The sequence below is a fragment of the Lutjanus erythropterus genome, chromosome 12 (assembly GCF_056507025.1).
Source record: "Lutjanus erythropterus isolate fLutEry1 chromosome 12, fLutEry1.hap2, whole genome shotgun sequence".
NCBI classification, from domain to species: domain Eukaryota; kingdom Metazoa; phylum Chordata; class Actinopteri; order Lutjaniformes; family Lutjanidae; genus Lutjanus; species Lutjanus erythropterus.
The window spans coordinates 2,653,816-2,675,700 of NC_139328.1; the positions used below are offsets into that span (position 1 = coordinate 2,653,816).

At 38.8% G+C, this 21,885-nt stretch overlaps 1 protein-coding gene across 2 annotated transcripts in view; it reads left to right on the forward strand.

Moving 5' to 3' along the window:
- The window catches only part of adcy8 (adenylate cyclase 8 (brain)), a 117,093-nt gene that overhangs the window by 73,907 nt on the left and 21,301 nt on the right, over positions 1–21,885 (forward strand). The window contains exons 8-12 of one of the 2 annotated variants that reach the window (XM_084731710.1): positions 8,926–9,123; positions 12,991–13,091; positions 14,748–14,949; positions 17,247–17,336; positions 17,864–18,036. In XM_084731710.1, coding sequence (XP_084587836.1) covers positions 8,926–9,123; positions 12,991–13,091; positions 14,748–14,949; positions 17,247–17,336; positions 17,864–18,036 — 764 coding nt within the window. The remainder of the gene's footprint in view (positions 1–8,925; positions 9,124–12,990; positions 13,092–14,747; positions 14,950–17,246; positions 17,337–17,863; positions 18,037–21,885) is intronic. The other variant, XM_084731711.1, reaches the window with a different exon arrangement.

Genomic DNA, 21,885 nt, shown 5'->3' on the forward strand with positions numbered 1-21,885 from the left:
AAACATAACAAAAATAAAGGATAAAGCAAAATTTAAAAAGTCACAAACATTATAAAATGTGTAAAATAATGAGTTTAGTGCTATAAAATGGGAAGCAGGTAGTAGCTTATAATAAAGAAATGACTTATCCGTGAAATAAGACATTTAACTCTGCAATCAACCATTATTTTCATTATGGATTAATGTATTTTTTCTATTAATCAATAAACTTCTGTAGAACAGAGAAAAGCAGAGTAATTTCTATTGATCAAATGTAAATGTATCTTTAAACTTCCACAAGAAAGCTGAAATTAGTCAACGTTAATGATTTGTTCTCCTGTTCAAACTGAAGTTGGTGATTGTTCTGAAATACGATCTGAATGTGAGTCTCTTTGTTCAACAGTACAGTGACAGTACAGGAAGTGGAACAGCAGACATAAATACACAGTTACATACTGACATGGACAGTATGAAGCTCCATTAGCTGTTTGAAGACATGCAATAAAGAGTAATGACAGATGATTCATCTTCTTTACTGTCGGCTGCATGAAACCTCAGTAACCAGGTAACAGCTCTGTGATGATAACTGCCATAAAAGTAGGATTTGGTGTTTGTGGCTGACCGTTATCTTCCAATCCTCCTGCTTTTTATTGTGAAGCACCCTGATGACTATTGAATAAATGACATCATATCCTGTCCATCGCTGCGTTTATGGGAACTATCAGGACTGATTGCTGTTATTAAACCCAGCTGATTTATCAGGAGGAAAGACTTGTGAGTTCTGGACGATGAGCTCCAGCCCTGAAATCAGACTCCCAGCTCTGTGTGGGCTCTCTGTACCGGCTGAGTGGCTCTGTCTTTACCTCTTTCATGCTTCACTGTGTGCCTGCTGGCTCCCATGATGCACAGCACTGTCACAGTGTTTTCACCTCAAAGGAGGTTGTGTGTTTCCTCAGAAGACCCAGTTACTCGGTGTCTCTGCACTGTGAAATCCAGCCAAAAAGAAATGAGTTCATTTTCATGTTTTTTTTTTCGTATTGGTGTCGCTCCATGTTGGTGGCGGGTTTTGGAGATGTCTGCTGATGAAAGTCCGCTAAACGTTTCAAATCATGTAAGGTGGCTCAGAGGTCTGAGGCACATGGCAGATCAGTCTCATTCTGGACACTCTGCTCTGCCTATTTGCATTGAAGGAAAAATCTGTGATATATTTACTGTAATAATCATAAAATGACCATGATATGTCATCAGAGATCAAGGACAAAGTTGAAATACTTGCATCTCTTACATCAGCGTTGCAGCTGTGGTGTCCCATGTTGTATTCCAGGCTGGAGTGGCTGTTTTTGTCTGCCTTTTTCACATTAATTAGAGCTCAGAGTGTTTACCAACTGAGTAAGTGTCTGGTTTTACAGTCATGGTGCCAGCAAACGTGATTGGATGGTTGATTAAGACCAGGGTGGGTCATCATAATTATAATTTCAATCAGTCAACTCACATTTTAAGAATGTTTATGGCAGAGTTTTGCGTCAAGGTTCTGACCTCATCACTCCTCACAGATTATATTTACATACAGATATTGAGGAGTGATGAACAAATATCTTGGACCCCCTGTGGTGGGGCTGAATGAGCAGGCAGTGACGCTGATGCAGGGCAGCCATGTCCTTGACTGGCAGAGGGAGATATGGGAGGTTTTAGTAGTTTAAATAGACCGCCAGATCAGAGGGGTGCGATTGGTATGTGCTGCAGAGAGTGGCTCAAGTGGACTGCCTGAACTAGCTCGCAGGCATCGCTACATGACATGACATTGCCTTCTGCAATTTATAACTTCATCACTCTTGTCAGTGTAAGCTAGGTATTGCACTGAATGCTTCCATTAATGGGCACGTTGGCATGCTAACATGGCTACAGTTGCCATGCAAGCCAATATTTGAACTTGACATGCTGACTATATGATACGATATGATACACAATTTTCCATGTTACATTTTGTCCTTTGGTTTAGAATTAAACATGTTTGGGACAGAACTGAAGAGGAACAAAGGAGAAAACTAGAATCTGAGTCATGCTGAGTCCTGCTGCACTGACTGTAAGTGTTGGTGGTACCATAACAAAATAAAGTTGTTGTTTTTTTACAACTGGTGTGAAATTAGCAGACTAATGTTAGACATAATCTTTGACTTGAGTTGAAGCTGATGAAAACTTGGTCTTTCATCAATGTGCTGAACGCGTTGACCTGTTGGTGCTACATGAAAAGTCGGGAGATCAACCTCTTCATTAAGATTCATCCATGAATATGTACCAAGCTCCCTGGCAGTCTGTCCAGTAACTGTTTCACTTTGTACTACAGTGTTGGTCGAGATCCTTCATTTGCCCCGCAGCATGTTTGTGGTTTACGTAACCGCCTTCTTGAAATCCTTTGAAGAACACCGGTTCCAAACAAGTCATGTTGCAGTGAATTATACTCTCTGGCTCTAAACTAAAGTTAATCTGTCACACTTGCAGACATGTGAGACGTCCAGCACATGCTCTGATCTTACTGTATATGTTCACACTGTCTGATCCTACCCCCCCTCCACCTCCACTTGCCCTTTCTTTGGCATCATATGTTGGCATTTCCAAGACACAAACATGTCTCGTTATTAATATGTATCATAACATGTAACCCCATACCGCTGCCTCCATACAGTCGACCGCTGCTCTGGGCAACATCACACTGGCCAGTTTAAAGAAGGGAAATGTCAGAGACGGAAGCATGTGCCCTTTAGGCTTCGTGCTTCCTCAGGGACGTGCACGCCAAAAACAATCATGGCAGCACGGCACACAACAACCGTCACCTCTGAGCCCTTGTGTCATGAGTGGACGGCTGAGGGCAGGGATCTTATCGACATTAAAAAGTGACCTATGAAGTATTAGATCCACCTTTCAGATATCGAGCTTCGCTTCTTTTCTGTGATCTATGTCGTACCCAGCTGGTTCCAAAAAAAAGAACGCATCACACAGCTGAGCTTCTATTTTCAGTTAAAGTGGAGATCCCAGAGTTTTCTCAGATAGCAGATGTGTCAGGCTGAATTACAGGAGAGAGAGTGTAGAGCACTGAATATCTGTAAAAAAATGTCATCTCGAGTTTGAATATTTTGCTAGATGAAAGAATAACGAAGTTACATCAGGTCCCTGGAAAGAAGCTGATATATAATATATATGTGATATCCACTGCAATGTGGAAACATGTTTTTTTGTGACTTTGAAGCTACTTCCAGCGGAGGGTATAAATGTTATAAAAGTTCAAAATATTTAAGTTTTTCAGAGCTCAACATGGAAATGTTTTCAGCTTTGAATCAAGTAATTTTTCTGAATTCTGAGAAGAAACTGGAAACATATCTATGCGTGGAAACTGTTGCGGATCGTCTGTGCTGCATATATAAAGGTGGAGAACGCAGCAGCAACAGATATAGTGAAGGGTTTTTTAGAGTTTGTGAAAAAGTGAGTTAGGTTTCATGTGGCTCACAAGGCCATCATGGGAATATCAAAAATGAAAAATGTAGCACAGGTAAGCATAGTAAGCATTTTGCTCACTATTAGACTGTTATTAGGCCTTTATTTTGAAAGGCATCAGCACTGTGTTCATTGGCAATGATAATGAACTATATCTTTTATATTAAACTGTAACTTTATTCACTCAGTGCCATATATACATGTTGTTTATGTTGTTCTACTTTTCTTCCTACTATCATTGCAGTCTGTATGTTGCATGCATGGTATGAAGTAAAACATCAAGTTTTGGACAATGCCAGCAAAATATTTGCCCACACCTCATTGCATGGCAATTCAGGAAGGGTGACCAACAGCAGAAGTGCCCTATAGAAAACACTTCTGGTCATTCCATTGTTAGAGATTTGGCCATTTTTATGACCTCATATCATATCTGGCCCACTGCAGGCTGATCAATTTCTCATGTGGCCCCTCATGAAAAATATTTGTAGATGAAGCTCCCGGGTCTGAAAAGTGAGCCTGGCACCTTAAACCTGCATTTTTACTAATGGCCAATTGGGGGCAACTCCACTGGTTGCAAAAAATAGTCTGATTGCATGTAAACTTATGAGAAAATCACCGCTCTTCTTACTTAATTTCTTACCTCAGTAAAGAGTTTACTAATGAGTTTTATGGTCTCAGTCTGTAGTCAACTTCTATATGCATTATTTTCATTTACTAAATTTGTGGTCCCATTTACAGTAAAATATACGATAAAGTGTATTCTTTAGGTTGCGGCTCCCTTGTGCTTGACAAGTCACTACCGTGGTTTGTTCTTGAGTTCTAATTTTTCCATCCAGTCTATCCAGTCAAGATAGAGGCATAGTAATGGTATCCTTCTCAGCTCCACGCTCTCATCCAAATATGGTCCCCGCTTTGCATCTCAAAGCTTCAAAACAGTGCGTCACACATCCACGGATGACATGACAGTTGGTTTACATCGGGTAAGATACCAGGATTTCAAAATAAATAATAAGTTTTGTTGTACAAACAGTAAAGTACTTCAGTACTTCTACTAAATAGGTTGAAATCCTATATATTTTAGCCCACCCCCTCCCTGGACTCAGAGAAGCTCAGGCCTGCTGCACACAAACACTGTGGGAGCGCGATCATGTTTTAAATTGACAATAACAAGGACATGTGCAAAGAGTGCATGTGCAGAAGGCATGCAGGTAGGCAGATACCTAAGTAGACAGGCAGATAGGCCATGCAATCATTTCATTCAGCCCAAATGAAATGATTGGATGGGCGTATTACAGACCTGTGACTTTTTTGGTCAGAGCATTTGATTGCTGTTGTTAAGATGTTAAGAGAATTTCAACAAAAGTCCTTAAATACCAGCCATATGTAACATGTTACGCTGACACATGATGACGCTGTGTTCTCCACAGAAGTGAGTGAGAGATAATATGGGTCTATATGTCATCAGCAGCATGAATTGGCCCTGGGACACGTACACTTAAAGCCGCTCATCTTGATTCCACAAAATGCTGTCCAATTGTCTTCATTGTAATGAAGCTCCTGTGTTCTCTGTGGCTGCTGCAGATATGTTAATGATTTGACACACGGGCCTCACACTTTCATTCATATGCAACTGAGGTTTGGTTGGGGTCAAGTTCAACTTCAGCTCAGCTCTCTCTCCCTTATCTTCACTGTGTGCTGAGAACACAAATGGCCAATTTATATTCAGTTAATACTCTATTCTAGCAGAGACACAATTGGGAAAGTCCTGTGTCTTTAGTCGGCAGGCAGGACCTTTCCAGATTGTATATTTCATTTAGCTTGCATCCCATTTATTATCATCTTTGTCAGAGTCTGTTAATCTCTTCATACATCCAAGTTAGATAGGGAAAAAGTGTTTCCTCTGTAGTGTATGGCTTTGCATTTCTTGTTGGGTATCATGAAAGTTACTGAAATAAGTTGCTTCTAAACAGATTTATGCTGCTGGATGGAACAACTTGACTCGTCCGGTGGATCACGTCTTAAAACTGAATATTGAAGCTCCCTCAATATGTAAGAATCTGTCAGCTGACATTGATAAATGCTGCTGTTTCTTGCCATTTCTGAGGCATTTAGCAGTAAAACATCCATTTATAATCTGCCTGTAATGACGACCAGTCCTCAGAGATAAAAAAAAAAAAAAAAAAAAGAAAAGAAAAGAATCTATGTAATCATGATTTGTACGAGAAAATCAATTCTTTCTGAGCCTGAAAATTAACTTTTAATGATCTCCGTATGATGGATTTCATTTGTTAAGCCAGACAAGGTGAGGCGTTTGACTGGCCGGAGTCGGTGAGACACATTTCTCACACACATCACACGTTTCTCTCATAATCACTTTAATGGCTGCCGGCTCTTTAAGGCTCAGACACTCTAAAGGGTAATTTGTCCAAAGTTGCTGCTTTAGCTCACAGCTAATGGTGGAGAGCTAATGTCAATGGCTCTGAGAAAATTACTCCTCACGTATGACCTTTATCACTTTGAGCTGAAGTGCTTCAGTTGAACTAATGTGACGTCTCCTCTAGGACGGACAGGAGCTCACCTTGAATTACTTCACAATACAGCTATTTTTATATGTTATAGTTCACTGACTACAAGAAATACTATAGTTTTACTGGAAGAATTACACTAAATGGTGTTATATGTAAGAATTTCAGAAATGAACCTAAATCATCAACACAATGTGCATAAATAAAAGTTTTGGTGTTATGAAAGATTTCTATGTATTATGTTGCAGAGAAGTTACCAACTAGCCCCAGCCCATCCTGTCTTGTTAATATCACTTTGCACGTTATAAAGCAATGGTGAGTCAGTGTGCTGTCCAGTCTGCCCTCAGCTCAACAACACCAAGGTGGTTTTCTTGCCATTTTTGGTTCTTGGCACCCCAGAGCTTACCCCACCGTAACGCCCTGCTCTTGAGGTGACCTGTTGTCTGTCCTCCTTCTCATTCTTCTCCCGCTTCATGTCGTTCCTTTCCCCGCCTGAATCCACTGTGTCTTCGTCGTCCTCAGAGGCAGTCCTGGTTAGAGCTGCTATAAATCACCTCAATGCTATTTTCACTGTTGTCAATCTGTCCTCCATCGGACTTTGATGTTTTCTGACACGCCAACCGAACACAGCCTCAATGAACTATCACAATATTATGTTTTTTGATACTGTAGCGGTTCTCAAAACACTGTATCATGATATTGTGGTTCATGCAAAATTTGTGGCAGTGAAGGTAGCCCTGTTGTTTCCTGTCTTCACTGTTCTGACTTTTTCAAAAAGCAAACTTTTGAAACTCTGATATTATACATATGGTGGAGTGTTCTTCATACTATGACAGTTTTCTTAAAATTAAATAAAATAAGCAGATTCTTGCCCTTTTGCAAGATAGCCAATGAACTTCCACCTGTCTGTGTGCCTGTGGGTGAGCCTCGTCTGCGTTTTCACCCGTTTTCCTGCTAACGCTTGCACTCCAGATGCACCTGCTTGTTTCTAATTGCTTTATTGCATGTTATGCCCAAAACACACCCTTGAATTAATCAGGGCACTCGTGCACAGCTGATAAGGGTTACCTGACTGCGCGCCATAGGCAGGTGGATTTAGACATGACTTGAATAAATTAAAACCTGTGTGCTTTGTACCATAAACTTAAGATTGCTGTAAGATAGGTCCCCTAGTGTTTGGTTCCAGTGTTCACGCAGTGTTGAACAGTTTAAGGCGACCCGTTTACATTCTTTACATGGCACTCGCTGTTAACACTGGAGATGCAGATTCATTTTCTGTCTCCTGCCAATGATCACATTTTTAGTTCTTTTATTCATGATCTTCCCTTTCCATTACCAGGAAACAAACCAAACCTTAACCAAATGACTTAACCGGTCATTTGTAACTCTTTTGGTATTGACGCATGCTGTTCTATCGATAGAACTGCCAGATATGAAAATATCTTTAAGGATTTGACTTGTAATTTGCTTGAGATTGGTAATACACCAAAATTTGGATTCCTTTAAGAGTTTTTTTGAAAAACGCTGTTGCGTTCAAGGACACTCTGGCAAGACAAATGAGAGTCAGTTGCCTTTTCTGTGGTCGGATAATTAAACGTTGAAAGAGAAAGGATAACCAACAATGTCCTTTGTGAAAACATGATGTGAATTTGGTTATTTCTGCTATTGTTAAGGTTGATTTTCGGAGGCCAAGATGATGGCGCACCCTTTGCGGCACAAAGCTGTGTAATATAAAAGAGAGAAAGCTGACAAATTATTCACAATGAATTATCTGTGTGCAGCCAAGCAATTCAAAACACGAAGGTCATCTGTATTTATGATGGTATATTATTTTCCCACCAGAGTTTTTATTTTAGAGACTGATATTGGGAAATTAAATGTCAAGAAATATAGTTGAATGTTTTGGTGTGACTTCGACTTATGACTTGAGTATTTCTTGGCTGTGGCTCTGCCTGCAGGAAGATCCAAGCCCCCATAAGCTAATTTTCACAGAAATTATCTCGACCAAATGCCTTTGAATGAAAGTCATTAGTAATTAAAACACACGTGGTTTGCAGTTGATGAACTTCAAATGTAAAACCATCAGAGTGGATAAAAGAAGAGAGTTATAGAAGGTTACAACCTTCAGTATATTTTTGTTACAGAGAGACGAGGAGAACCAAGCGAGACGGGAAGTGATGAAGTGGTAAATTAAAACCTGAGGAGACCTTGTGTCATTCAATTACCATTAACAATATATTAATGTCTGGTCAAGGTTGTCCTGGTTGAGGACATAATGAATTTGAAGTATTTTTCTCAAACATCAGTGTTTTCCCTGGATTGTTTTGAGACAAAGGTGTGAAAGTCTGGAGGATGTGTGTGGCGTTACATGGCTCTACACAGTTTGGCACATTTACCGGTGATTCCACCGAGCATGGCACGTCGGCGCCACGGTTCTGATCCACCCTCCCCTGAATACAATGAAATAAATGTTTAAGAATTAGTTTTAATTTTGTGCATTTGATGTATTTGTCTTCACAGTTTTGCAGCTGAACTCTTTTTCCTTCATTTCATGCTCTGTATTTTTTAAATTTTCACCTGTTTCATGTGTTTTCATCCCCAGTCCCTCCCCTTTCTGATCACGGTTGTGAACATGAATTACAGCTTTGTTATGATGTTTGTGCATAATTACAAGCTTTGTCACCACTAACATCAACGCAGAGTGAACATGCTGCGAGTGAATGAGAGATGCATGACTTGCTCTGAGCTGTCTGTCTGATTGTGAACGTTGCATTTTGGTCTTCCCTTTTCTTCCTTTTCCTTAATTTAACTTTTTTCTTTTGTGGATGTAATGAACGTAACTGTGTGTCTGTTCTTCTTTTTCATTTGTAACTTGAATGAAACAAAAGGGGGACAAGCAGGTTCATTCTATGTGCATGTGCTTTCCCCCTAGACTCTGGCTGCCCTAACAAGAAATTCGATAAATCTGCTTCCAAACCATCTCGCACAAGCTTTGCATGTCCACTCTGGTCCTGAGGAAATTAACAAGCGAATAGAGAGCGCCATCGACTTACGGAGTGGCGATAAGTTGAGAAGAGAGCATATCAAGCCTTTCTCACTGATGTTTAAAGACTCCAGCCTGGAAGAGAAGGTAGCTGGGGTTTTAGACAGATAACTGTTTTTTTCTTTCTCTCTCCCTCCTCATATCTATTCTTAGATGAAGATTTTCAGAAGCAAAACAAGAACCAACTTTTTTTTTTTTTTTGATCATGAGTAAGCTAAAGGCACATGAGATACTATTGTGGTATCATGGTGTTTTTTATTTTATTTTACTGTATTTACATGAGTCACTATAACATAAGATAAATGAGGGATGGTGTGAAATTTATGGGAAAATAATGCATTTGGTCTCCCACTGTGTGGAGTCTGAAGTGTGCCACCAGAATAATTATAGACTCACAGGTTTTAAAGATACTGTAAAGCAACAATAAATGTGTTGAGTTTGTCACACTACAGAAACATGTTATTAACCACTCAGCTAAATTTAAATGATTAAAAAAATGTTAAATAAAAAAAAATAAAATCTCAAAATCATGAAAAAATGAGCAGTTTTCTCTGCGCTGAAACACTGTCTCAGACTTGAAACAAGGACGCTCCTTCTAGCAGCTTTATTGGACGTGTCCAGACATTGTTTGAGCCTCCGGAGCCAGAGGACGGTGACAGGATGGTATTTTTTTATTTTTGTCTTCTGTGTCGGGTTGTTGGAACTGAAGTGAGCTGAAGTGAACTGCCGGGCTCATTTGGACCGAGAGAGTCGCTGAAGGTACGTTTGTAACCGACCGTCAGGGAGGGTGAGGGGAGGAGGCTGAACGCAGAAATCGTGAGCAACATTTAACCGGTCTAACTCCACAATTCAGCACCATATAGTTTCCAGCAACATTATACAACATGTATAATGTGACTCCCTTTCTTTCCACTAACTTTATTTACAGCCAGTAACAGCTACTATGAATTTAATTTGCATTTATATGATGCACCAAAGAGTTACAAACAATTTGGTGTTCGGTCGTTGCAGGGAAATAGAGTGGTCCCATTTCTGATATCAGATCAGTGCGTTTACTGACACCCCAGTGTTTTAGGCTAACTACCGCTCTCTGGGTCAACATTATTATAACAGAGGGGAAATATATTTGATTTTGGGATGAGCTGTTCCTTTATATTTATGATGTTTTTTGAAATGTATTCATGTTTATGATAAAATGTGTACAATGAGTTAGCTGGCACACTTCAAACTCCATACTAATGTGTATCAATAAACACAGGGAACCTACAGAAATCTCTACTGGCAGACTCTTTTCAACAATATTAATGTTTTTTGTTTTTTTTTGTTTTTTTTAATGAGTCACTGCTCAAACATTAAACCAGTTTAACCATGACTCATGTTTGAATCTCAAATTGATTTTTCCTTTCGATGAGCACAGAAATAGTCAGCTTGGTGAAAACACAGATGTTTTGACAATGTTGACCTGTTTTGCAGAGATTACAAACCCCCTTCAGTTTACTCATGAGCCAACGTCCATGTCATGGACCTGTTAACCTTTTACAGTCTTGTGGAAAAAGTTGACTCGCTCAACTTTTTTTTTCTTTTTGCAGGAGAACCTTGCATTCACTAAAGAAAGAAGAGACGTGTTCAAAGTTACATATTACATTATTATGACTTTACATCTCAACATTATGACCTTCACCTTAAAATATTTTCAGAAAGATACTTTAGACTTTATCACTACTAGAAAAAAAAAACTGGAACTAATTTTTATGTTGTTGCAGAGTTACATCAGTTAAAAATAAAAAAAAGATAAAGGGTTAGCTAAGAAACAGGACAATAGCCGAACTGTACCGCTAACTGAATATATATTGTACAATTATGATCAAAGATCAACACGATTAACAGCAGGTACAAACTCATCCTGTGCAGCCAAACATTTTTCAAACCCTAGAATTTTATTTTGAATTCTGCTGGAGATCCTCAAGTTTCCAGAAATACCAAATATATCAGGCTAAAGCAGGAGAAAGGTGTCTGAATGTTAATTTGCTTTGGCTACATTTATGCCAAGCGTCCACACTACGCTGGCACTTTCAAAGCCCTAAAACGGAAACTTTTGGAAATGCTGAAAATGTGTTGTATAGTGTGGTTGTAGCCTTATAATTACGAGGTGTTAAGTCATAATCATGAGATATGGAAGTCATAATTAGAAGAAAATGTATCTGAATGTTGTTTTTCTTTGGTGAAAGCAATGCACTTCTGTAGCTTTTTGTCCCCCTTCTTTCCATTTTTTTGTTCCATAAATACGCTCACCTTTAACCTTTAAGTTTAACCTTCATATTGGCCCTTTTTCTCCTCCACATCTATGTTTCCCTTTGAATCCTTCCGCCATCTTCAAAACTTTTCCAAAAACCTTATTTTTTGGTTGATCTCTTAACCTTTTCAGTAAATGTGCAGTGATTTGCTGTTGGCCTCCCTCATTTTTCTTTTCTTTTTCTTTTTTTCATTTTTTGCCAAAGTTGTGACGAAACGTGAAGCATCCTCTTGCTAATTTCCCAGCACCCTTTGAGAAAGAGACAGAGCGAGGATGGGGCAGCGTGGGTCACGGGGTGGAAAGTTTGAGACTGAGATGAGTCAGGCTGTCGCTCCAGATTGGTGACTTATCAGTCTAGAGTCTTACATCAGCGCAGGGCTTTCTTTAGGAGATGCTAATGACCACGTTCTCAAATACCAAACAGTTTTCTCCTTTTATCTCAATTAAGATAACCAATGACAGTTGAACTAAGTAAAGTTTACTGTGTAACTGAAAATTGAAAATGCTCCTTTGTAGCCTACTTTTAAGAAAAGTTATTTTATTGTCTTTAGAGTGCATCTAAAAGGTCAAACATTTTGGAAAATAAGATTATTAGAAGTCCCAAACTTTCCCCAGAGTTAACTCATCTCAATTTGCGGTTTTATGTGGATTTAGGTACAACAGTCTTCTGGTTACAGCGCAACAAGTTGTTGTTTTCATATTTCTCCCTGTGTAGGCTTTTTGTTTATGCTAAGCTAAGCTAATTGCTTCCAGTTTCCAACAGCATACACAATGCACAGACATGAGATAGATATCAAGCTTCTCATCTAACTCTTGATAAGAAAGCAAAAGAGCACATTTCCCAAAACACTGAACAACTTCTTTAACTGATGAAAATTAGCCTTCTTGGCTACATATGGCTAATTCATAAGTTGCTCATGGTTCCAGACAAATTCACTGATAAAATAAAATAAAAGTAGTTATACTGTTATGGAAAAATAATCACCTACAAGTAAAGATCCTGAAGTCTGATTTTCCTGCAGTAAAACAAAACTATCATTAGTGATAATGTGCTAATTTTGGAGATGCATAATTTTCACAGACAGCAGCTTTGTTAATATCATTTTTAATTTAAATTGGTGAAGTAGAGGAAAAAGTAGAAAGTCTCCCAAAAATATCAACAACTCTAAACTGGATTTATACTTGATTTATTTGGGATACTAGCATAAATGTTCATTGTTCCTTTTCTCATGTTTTACTGTAGTTGAATTGTTAGCATTGTTAACAGTTCATATTTCTCAGATCCAGGGAATCACATTTGCATCTTCTCCCACCTCAGTTTAGCTTTGCAGTTAGCTTGTTTTTTTATTTCTTTAGCTCTCTGTTTGTGTCTCTGACTCAGCTAACAGCTAATAGCTAATGGCTAACAGCTAGCATTGTGCTTGTCAGCTTTGCACCCTCCCCAGGACCCCACAGCTAACCCACCGGCTCCTGTCTCTCTCTAACGCTTGTGGTTGAACCATTGCATGCGTCTGTGTTGGTGCGGTGGCGTGTTTGCGGTGCATTTTCAGCGTGTCCAGTCTTTTTCCGCTAGTCTGAAAACTTGTTTCTCCATCTTTCCCTCACCTCCTCTTGCTCCTTCTCTTCTCCTTCTTCTTCTGCTCCTCCCTGTCACGGTGCAGTACTCCCAGATGAGGGACGAGGTGTTCAAGTCCAACCTGGTGTGCGCCTTCATCGTGCTCATCTTCATCACCACCATCCAAAGCCTGCTTCCCTCCGCCAGGTAAAAAGAGGCGACACGGTGGACTGACTGATAACTGAAAGATATGCAGTTTCTCCTGTCAGTCTTGAAAACATTTTGATTTATTTTAAAACAAGACTGTCAATATTCAAAGATAAATAAGTATTTAATACTGTACTGGACAGAAGATAAATGAACATTTTGTCATTTTTGCCTGCTCATAAATTGTTATTTTGTTAGCTTTCCTCAACTACAGCTTCTGTGTCGTAGTGACAGATGTGCTTTCTTTAACATATGCATTTCTTGTGTATGTAAATGTACAGACATTAGCTGTAGCTAATAAGCAACACTGACTGTGTGTGACACAGTTTGGTTACTGTAGGTTTAAGCACAAAAATGACTATTTTGGGGGAAATATCGTGGTTTGGGTTAAATTATGTATGTAAATTACCTAAGTTAAAGGAGAAATATGTAATATATGTACTGTAATAAATTATAAAATGACCAAGACTTGTCATCAGAAACTAAGGACGCATGTTAAGTTGACAACGCTACAGCCTCGGTGTCCAACTTTTTCACGTTTCATGTTTATTAGAGTACAAATTAATGCAGAATGTTTGCCAAATGACTAAGCGTCTGTTTATGAGTTGTAAGAGATCATTAATAATTTTGTAGAACAAGTGACAATACTTACAATAACTCCTGAAAAACTTACAATGAAGGACTCTTCATCACTTATTATTGTCAGTTTACAATATTGTGCATGTCCTGCGCTCCTGCAGTGTTCCTGCAGCCTGCCTGAGCTTCCTTGAGTTTGGGAAGACAACTGGCTTCAACTATAGATTGCATAATAAAGAGGATTTCAGCCTATTTAATATATATTTTATGGCTCCAACTTGCTATTTGGACTGCTGTACTCATTTTTGCACATGAAATAGCTACATATTACTTCTTGACTTGTACTAGGAAGCAAAACATGTTGCTTTTTATAGGAAGAGACTGGGGTGGACACATGGAAATGATACAGATGCGGGAGACCAAATTTTTTTTTAACCCAAACCATGATTTCTTTCTCTTTTGTCACGCCATTGTCAGAGGAAATAAGAATATACCGTGTGCAACATCAATCACATTGCAATCATTTGCAGCTACAACCATTGCTTGTGTGCTGTTTGTGTGACAGCTTTTTCTCTTATTCCCATACATCTAGAAATTACAGCCGTAAGTGCAAACTGTAACATTTTCAACCCACACATTGTTGACTTAATTTGGCCATTTAAGGGTTTGCTTTGCATTTAGTGTGAACACACTCTCGGATGTTGCTGGATGAGTAGTAGTTGTATTTGTATGATGACAAGATTTTTAAATGCTATTGTTGTATTTACCCATTTATCTTTGAAAACTGACAAAGGTTCATGGAAAAGTGTTATTTAAAATATGGGAGATCATAATTTTGAGATCCGTACCTCATATTTAGAGACAAAGTTATGTTAATTATGGTATGTTGGTCTATTTATTATTGGTTGTTTAAATGTTTTAATATGTTGGGAAAGCCCCATCTAAAAAGTTGGTATTATTATTATTATTATTATTATTACTATTATTATTATTATTATTATTATTATTATTATTATTATTATTATTATTATTATTATCATTATTATTTTTATTATTTTGCCATTTATTGTGTGTCTGCAGGATGGTAACCATGGTGATCCAGTTCTCGGTCCTCATCGTCCTCCATTCCTGTCTGGTCCTAGTTACGACGGCGGAGGACTACAAGTGTCTGCCTCTTGTCCTGCGCAAAGCCTGCTGCTGGATCAACGAGACGTACGCTGCGCGAAACGTCATCGTCTTCGTCTCGATCCTCATCAACTTCCTGGCAGCCATGATCAATATAGTGAGCTTAAATTTTCTACTCCAGATTATTGTTTGATCGCAGAACATTTGCAGAGGTGACATTTGTTGTCTATCCTCAGACCTCGCCAGTACCAGCAAAGATACAGATACATGTTGTTTTGGTCTTTTCATAGTATTTGTTGACAATAAGAAATATAGAATGTCAGCAGGAATATCTTTTAATGTAAGTGGGAAAACAAATGATATTCAAAATATTTGAATTACATCCATGGATTTCACCAGCACAGAGCTTTAAATACTATGAAAATTAAATGTACATCTGTGAAAGAACCAACTTCATACTATAACCAATCATAAAAGGGGTTCAATTACACCTTGAAATTAAAAAGGTCCTTTAATTAATTGAATTGAATTTCAAAACAGTGAAGACTGTCAGATCAGCTTGTCAGTGTTGTGGCAGCATTAAATGGCATCCTCTTTCATAACTGAGTTATTCTATTAATCCAAAAGCCGCTTTATTTCTTTATTGTCTGAACGTGTGACCTCATTGACCCCAATTTACCGGACAAGCCGCGGCTATTCTTCAGCAGGGCGGCATCTGAAAGACGCTGGCTCGCAAGTCATTACTTAACTAAAGAGCACATGAAACAAGCTCATAATGAGCTTTTGGTATCGCAGGGTCTCGGATTGGATCGAGCAGGGCTTATTATGCAACACTGGGGCCTCAGCTGCTGAGGAAAGGATCGGTTACAGTGGCCGCAGAAAAAAAAGGAGCATAAAAAAGTAACAGAACCTTCACACTGATATGGAAAGATTTGTTTGTGTAAATATAAATTCATGCAGAGGAAACTGGAGAGAGTGAACTAATAACCCTGTCACCAGAGATCAGGATTTACATCTCGCTTGTGTTTAGATTCAGGCTTCAGAAACACTTTGTTGTAAAGAAAATCGTGGTCAGTGCTTCAAACAGTGACGCTGTAGATAAACTTTAGCTGAGGGTCTGTAACCTGCGGCTCTGGATCCCCTCACCAGTGGCTCCCTGTGACTTTGACAAAAAAAATATATATATATCATTGCTGTAGGTGAATGAAAAAGTTGAGACAACTCAAAATTTCAAGGCAACATATTCCGACATATTGAGTTTTTAACCCAACTCAAACTCTGAGCTTTTGAAAAAGTTGTACAAACTAATCTTTTGTTGAGAGAAATTACTTTTCTTCTTTAGATAAACTTACTGCTCACGGCAGTCTGTGTGACGCAGGACGTAAAGCACCGCCCCCAGTCTAACATTTTTAGGGAGTCTACACACCCAAAACTCAGACGTACATTTATTATTGCCAACATGATTGTGGAGCGCGTGCAAAACCAACGCTAGAGGGGTAGAGACGTCACAGTTTGCAGCACAGAGCCACTGACTCAGCTCCTGTATTTGACAAGTTGGGAGTGAGAACATGCTGCTTGTGTCAGAGTTAACTTTTTAAATTTTTGACAAAGACAACAAGCTTTTGTTGTTTGTTTCCTCTTGCAAATACATTTTGCAGTTGCTAAGAGAATCTGCTGAAGCGCTTTAAAGACAGGAGCTTTAAACATATTTAAAAATACAAATCAGGAATCAAACAAACAACTACAATGACAAAAAACAGCACAGGATTTTCTAAATGAGCAGATCAGATCAGTAGAAAGTTGCTCTTTCCTTCTGCAACAGAAGTTTACAGTAAAAAAAAAGGTAAAAAACTGTTGACAGCTCAAAAAACTTATGGATTAAAGAGAGTTAAACTGAGCTGTTAATTATGTTTGTGTGACTTCAAAACAAGATTTTCATTTGATGATTTCAAATAAAATCTGATAAAGTCTTAAGTTTTAAAATGAATAAATAAATAGATCATGAGCCCTCTGTATCTTTTAGATTTTTTTTTTTTACAAAGAAAACATACACATTCAAACTTTTATTTTAAAATATAATATCATCTTTTCTTCCATTCATCTTTGAACTTAATTTCATATTGATGCTGTTTTTGTGCTCTTACCAACCGCAGGTTCTTCTCTTTCTTCTTTTCAAATAAACCAGAAGTTAAATTTATCACTTCAGTTACAGTTCAGCTTTTTATTAGTATTAGAACTTTTCTGATTCTTTCTTTAAGAGGTCAGAAACATGCAGCTTTCATGCAGAGAACTGAATCTCACCCTGTTTACTCACAACAAGCTGTGAATATCTGACTCAAACATCTTGAAAAATTAAAGGCTCGATGCCAGAATATATGGAGGGGGATTCTGGGTGTTTTTGCATTAGTTTCGTACTGCACAACAACAGTAATTCCCCCTGTTTGTGTCTCACAGCTGTGGTGTGACTTCGACAAGTCCAGCACCTTCAGGAACCAGACGTACAACGAGTCGGCCTCCATCCCAGACATCTGCTTCTATCCAGAGGTACCGGCTAAATGAGTCGTCTGAATTTTGCAGTCAGGTCCATCTGTTGTGTTTTTTTCACTTCTGCGACAGCGGCAAAAATGATGAATTAAACATCCTCGGCATCTGCTCGCGCCCAGGGGGGAGGTCTCGCCTCAGACAACGGCGACTGATGGAGCCATCAGAACGACACGGAGAAAACATCCATTATATTATTTTGCTCACACAATATGCAGCTGATTGATGAACTCAATAAGTGAGAAACATTTTTATAGCTCCGAGCTTCAGCTGAGTCATGTATTGTTGCATGTATATGTCACAACCTTATTTCCTCCAGCGGGGCAGAAAAGCTTGTGTTTCAAACAAGAGCTGGTTTTAGATACATAAAAAAGAGTTACTGACTGGGATATTAGATTAGACACAAACTCAAAGAAAGTTTTGAGCTTTACTGTAATCTTACTGCACTTCTGAATGTACTATGAAGTGGAGTAGCTTCTTTAAAAGATGGATCTGGTGATCTTAACCGTATCTTTTGTTGTTTTTCGCAGTACTTTGTGTTCACGGGGGTCCTGGCGATGGTGACGTGTGCGGTGTTCCTGCGTCTGAACTCGGTGTTGAAGTTGGCGGTGCTGCTGGTGATGATCGCCATCTACTCGCTGCTGACCGAAGCTTTCTACACCTCGCTGTTTGTCCGCTACGACACCGTCCACCACAACACGGAGTGAGTGTTTTAGAATCACAGGTTCAACAATCTCAATGTTTAGGTTTATTTTTATGCACATTTTGATGTATCGCGTATATTAAAAGTTGGTGGAAATGTCAAAATTTTAAAGAAAAAAAAGTCCTCAAGTTTGCCAAAAAGTTTTTTATGCTGGGTTGAGGTGCTTTCAGCCTTTTTCAAAGAGTGTATGCACTTAATGAGAGATTGAAACATTTTTCCAAATAAATGCTGACGTAGCAAACATTTAAAAGACATGACCAGCTGTTAAATGATCAGCTGTATTTGCTGACCTTCCTCACATGAAACTAAGAGAATGACATGATGAAAAGAATTATTTTTGACAGATATTGTGATTGTGATACGATTCGCAATTACTGGGACGCATCATTTCCCATCACAATTTTCATTTTCACTTAAAACAACCTATGGAGATCATGATAATGTGACATTTGTTGGGGTCCAGGGCATCGCTCTCAGCACTACAGCACTTCATTATAACAATGTTTTGTCACAGATGTTTCCTTTATCAAAAAATTGCAGGTTCTGTGATTGGGATTGGCCATATTGTGATTTGGATAATATTACAATCAATTTTTATTACATCATCTTGTTTCGCCCCATTCTTCTGCAGTGGTATAATAGTTATAACTGCAGAATTGGCGCCAACTACTGCTTATTTTCATCAACCAACTCTTACCGGTTGATTCCTCCGAGCACGGCACGTCTGCACCACGGTTCTGATCCGTCCTCTGCACGGCTGCAAGCCCCATCAGCAGCGTTTCAGAAGCATTTCAGCAGCGGAGCGTTTTGCCCGCCTGATTATGTTTACTTGCTCAGATTTTGTTGATTAGATTCTCCTTCCTTGCTCTTTGTGCTTCTACCGTGGATAAACAGGATGCGCTGGTTAAATAATTTCTTTTCTGTCTGTCTTTATGATCATGGGTCTTTTATTTTGAAAATTTACCGGCTTCTCCCTGCCTTTTCTGTGTCTGACTTCCTGCCCGTTTGATCTGCTCTGTGCTAGTTAACATAGCATCCGTCAAAAATAGACTCGGCATGTGTCTGAAGTGGAAAGCTGCTTCTGGGCCGATCGGCCGTAACGCGACGCAGCCGTGCCTGGTGGATCACATAACAGTATTGGATGGATGAAAAACATTTATCCACATTTTCTGCTGCCAGTTTATTTGAAATTCGGTTAAAATTTGCAGCACTTTTGAAAGTCAGCCCAGTTTCTCAGAGAATCCTTCACGTCTTGTGAAACTTGGTGGTACATTTTTACAGCTTGTTGATCAAAACTTTCATCTTTTCCATCTCTCTCTTCTCTTTATGTGAGCGTTAACTAGACTGAAACTGACCATTTTTTCTGTACCTGTGACTGATCTAAAAAGATTTTTTGACATTTTCTGTATAAGTTTGAATAGTAACGTAGGAAAGATGTTGAAACCGACTACTAACTAACTAATGCTGCAGAGTTCAGATGAACAAAGTACATGTGTTGAAGTAAAGCCAGGTACATTGAAGTCTCTTTATTTCTCTGTCTGTTTCCTCGCCTTTTCCTCTTCAGGGAGCCGCGTTGACCTTATTTCTGGACAGAAATGTGAGAAAACTCATCTCACAGGTTGTCAGTGATAGTACAGTGACCTTTACAGTGACAGTGTATGAAGTCACCCTGAGCCTATAACCATGACAGACCTATAAGAAGAAGAAGAGGATGAAAAAAGCACTAAGCCTCCTTGAAGCAGAGGTTTCTATACAGGCTCCATAAGGAGCTGATGGGAATCAGATATATTTCTTTTAAGCAATTGAAAGACTTCAGAAGGACAGACATAACGACTTTGTATGAATTTCCATTGCAAAACGTTGCATAATGGAGCCATTTTGCCCAATATTTTATTAATTTGTGTGGAACATCCAACACAGGCAAAAGTTTGTAGTTAGAAATGGAATATAATATTCCTAACTATATTTTCATCCATTTCTAATCATCTAAAAACAAGAATCTCTTTGTTTTTGTTGCCTTTATATCTGCAGAGGCTGCCATGTTTCTACAGCAGCCCACAACTTAAACCAAATGGTGGCTGCGGTGTCGTGGCCACTGTAGGTTCTCCTACACGCTTGGACTCACCACTAGATGCCTCTAAATCCTCTACACTGGCCCCTTAAAAATAAGATTAAATCAGGAATGAATCTGTAATACAAAAAATTGCAAATGCTTTGTTTTGTAGTTTCTCAGAGTAACAACGATAAAACGAGCAGCTCATTTTGTGTTTCCTCCACACTTTTGTTTTCCATTATGGGAAACACATAATAAAGTCTTTGTTTGAACAGAGCGATTCTTAACAAGGTTAGAAATTCTGCTATAGAGAAAAAAACAGCAGATAAAACCCAAAAACAACAATAAAAACACAATACAAGCAACAGAAGGAAGGAAGTTAAAAATGTATCGTGGCAGGAGCTGAAAGATAAAATCCAGTAACATGTTAAATATTCTCGTACCATGGTCTGAGGGAGAACTCCTTTCTGATTGGCCGGCAGGTGTGCGTTAAAACCGTTCGGTAGTTCGGCTCAAGTTTAATCACTGTTTGAAATTTTAGAATCGGCTATACAACTGGTAACAATAGCAATTAAAAAGCACAGCTGTTAGTTAGGAAGTGGTGTTCACTCATTTTCAACTGCAGCAGGTCGGCTGAGTTTGGTTGTAAAAGGGACTAGAATTATTCCTTGTCAAGATAACAGTGAGCTCCTGCTTCATAACTTCTGATTTTGAGTGCAAAACCTTCACCAAAAAAATACTAATATTTCTTATTGTTGGCAACTGATCATGGTTTAAGTGGGGTAATCAACTTGTAGGTGTGTGTTAAACGATTTGAAGTCACTTCATGGTGTCAGACACCTTCTCTTTGATCATCCCTTACATAAACGCTTTCTATACAGGAAAGTTTTTAGAAGCAGTTCAACCTATGCTAATAATAAAGCCTGTCCTATTTAAATAAGTAGAGTGTTCAAACGCAGAGGTCCGGTCACCTTCAGTCACAAGCTTGGATCTCAGAACAGTCAGCAGAGCTTCATCCTCTGATCTCAGAGAACACCTGGACAGATACAAACTGAATAACGCTTTAAAAGTGATCAATAACATTTTAGAAATCAGTACACAATAAAATGGGCAGCCGGTTTAACATAAGAGTCATGTGTTCATATTTCTATTTGTTTGTTCAAATCCAGGGGGCAGCGTTCTGCTGCTCTAGGCAGTGAAATAAATGCATGTATAACCAAATGTAAATTAGACGGAAAGAAATAACTGCAAGAAGCACGACTCAACAGCATCCTTAACTTGAGCACCAAGAGTACTGAGCATCTGATTTCTGAAGATTTGCTGAGTCGCTCTGTAAATGTTGCAGCAGGACCTTGTTTACGACACTTGAAACATCACAGTCTTCTCTCTTCTCTTTGGTGCGTAAGGAAGTGAGAATCAGTTGAATTGAACCTGATCCTTTTGAAAAACGTGCTTGGAAGAGGAGAGTGAGCTCACCTGCCACTAAATCCAACACACTGGTCCTTTAGAAAAGGGTTTCAATCAGAAAAGAATCTGTAATACAAAACTGTGAAATGCCAACACTTTTTTGTAGTTTCTCAGAGTAACTGCAGTATATCAGCAGCTTCTTTTCTGTTTCTTGTCTTGTTCTCCTTTTGCAAAAACAGTCACAATAAACTTTATTTTTGCATTTTTATAGCACTTTTCTTAACAAGGTTACAAAGTGTTTTACAGAGGAAAAACAGCAGATACTGTGCAAAACCAACAATACAAGCAACAGAAGGATCAACCAATGAAATAAAGCTGCCCCATGGCAA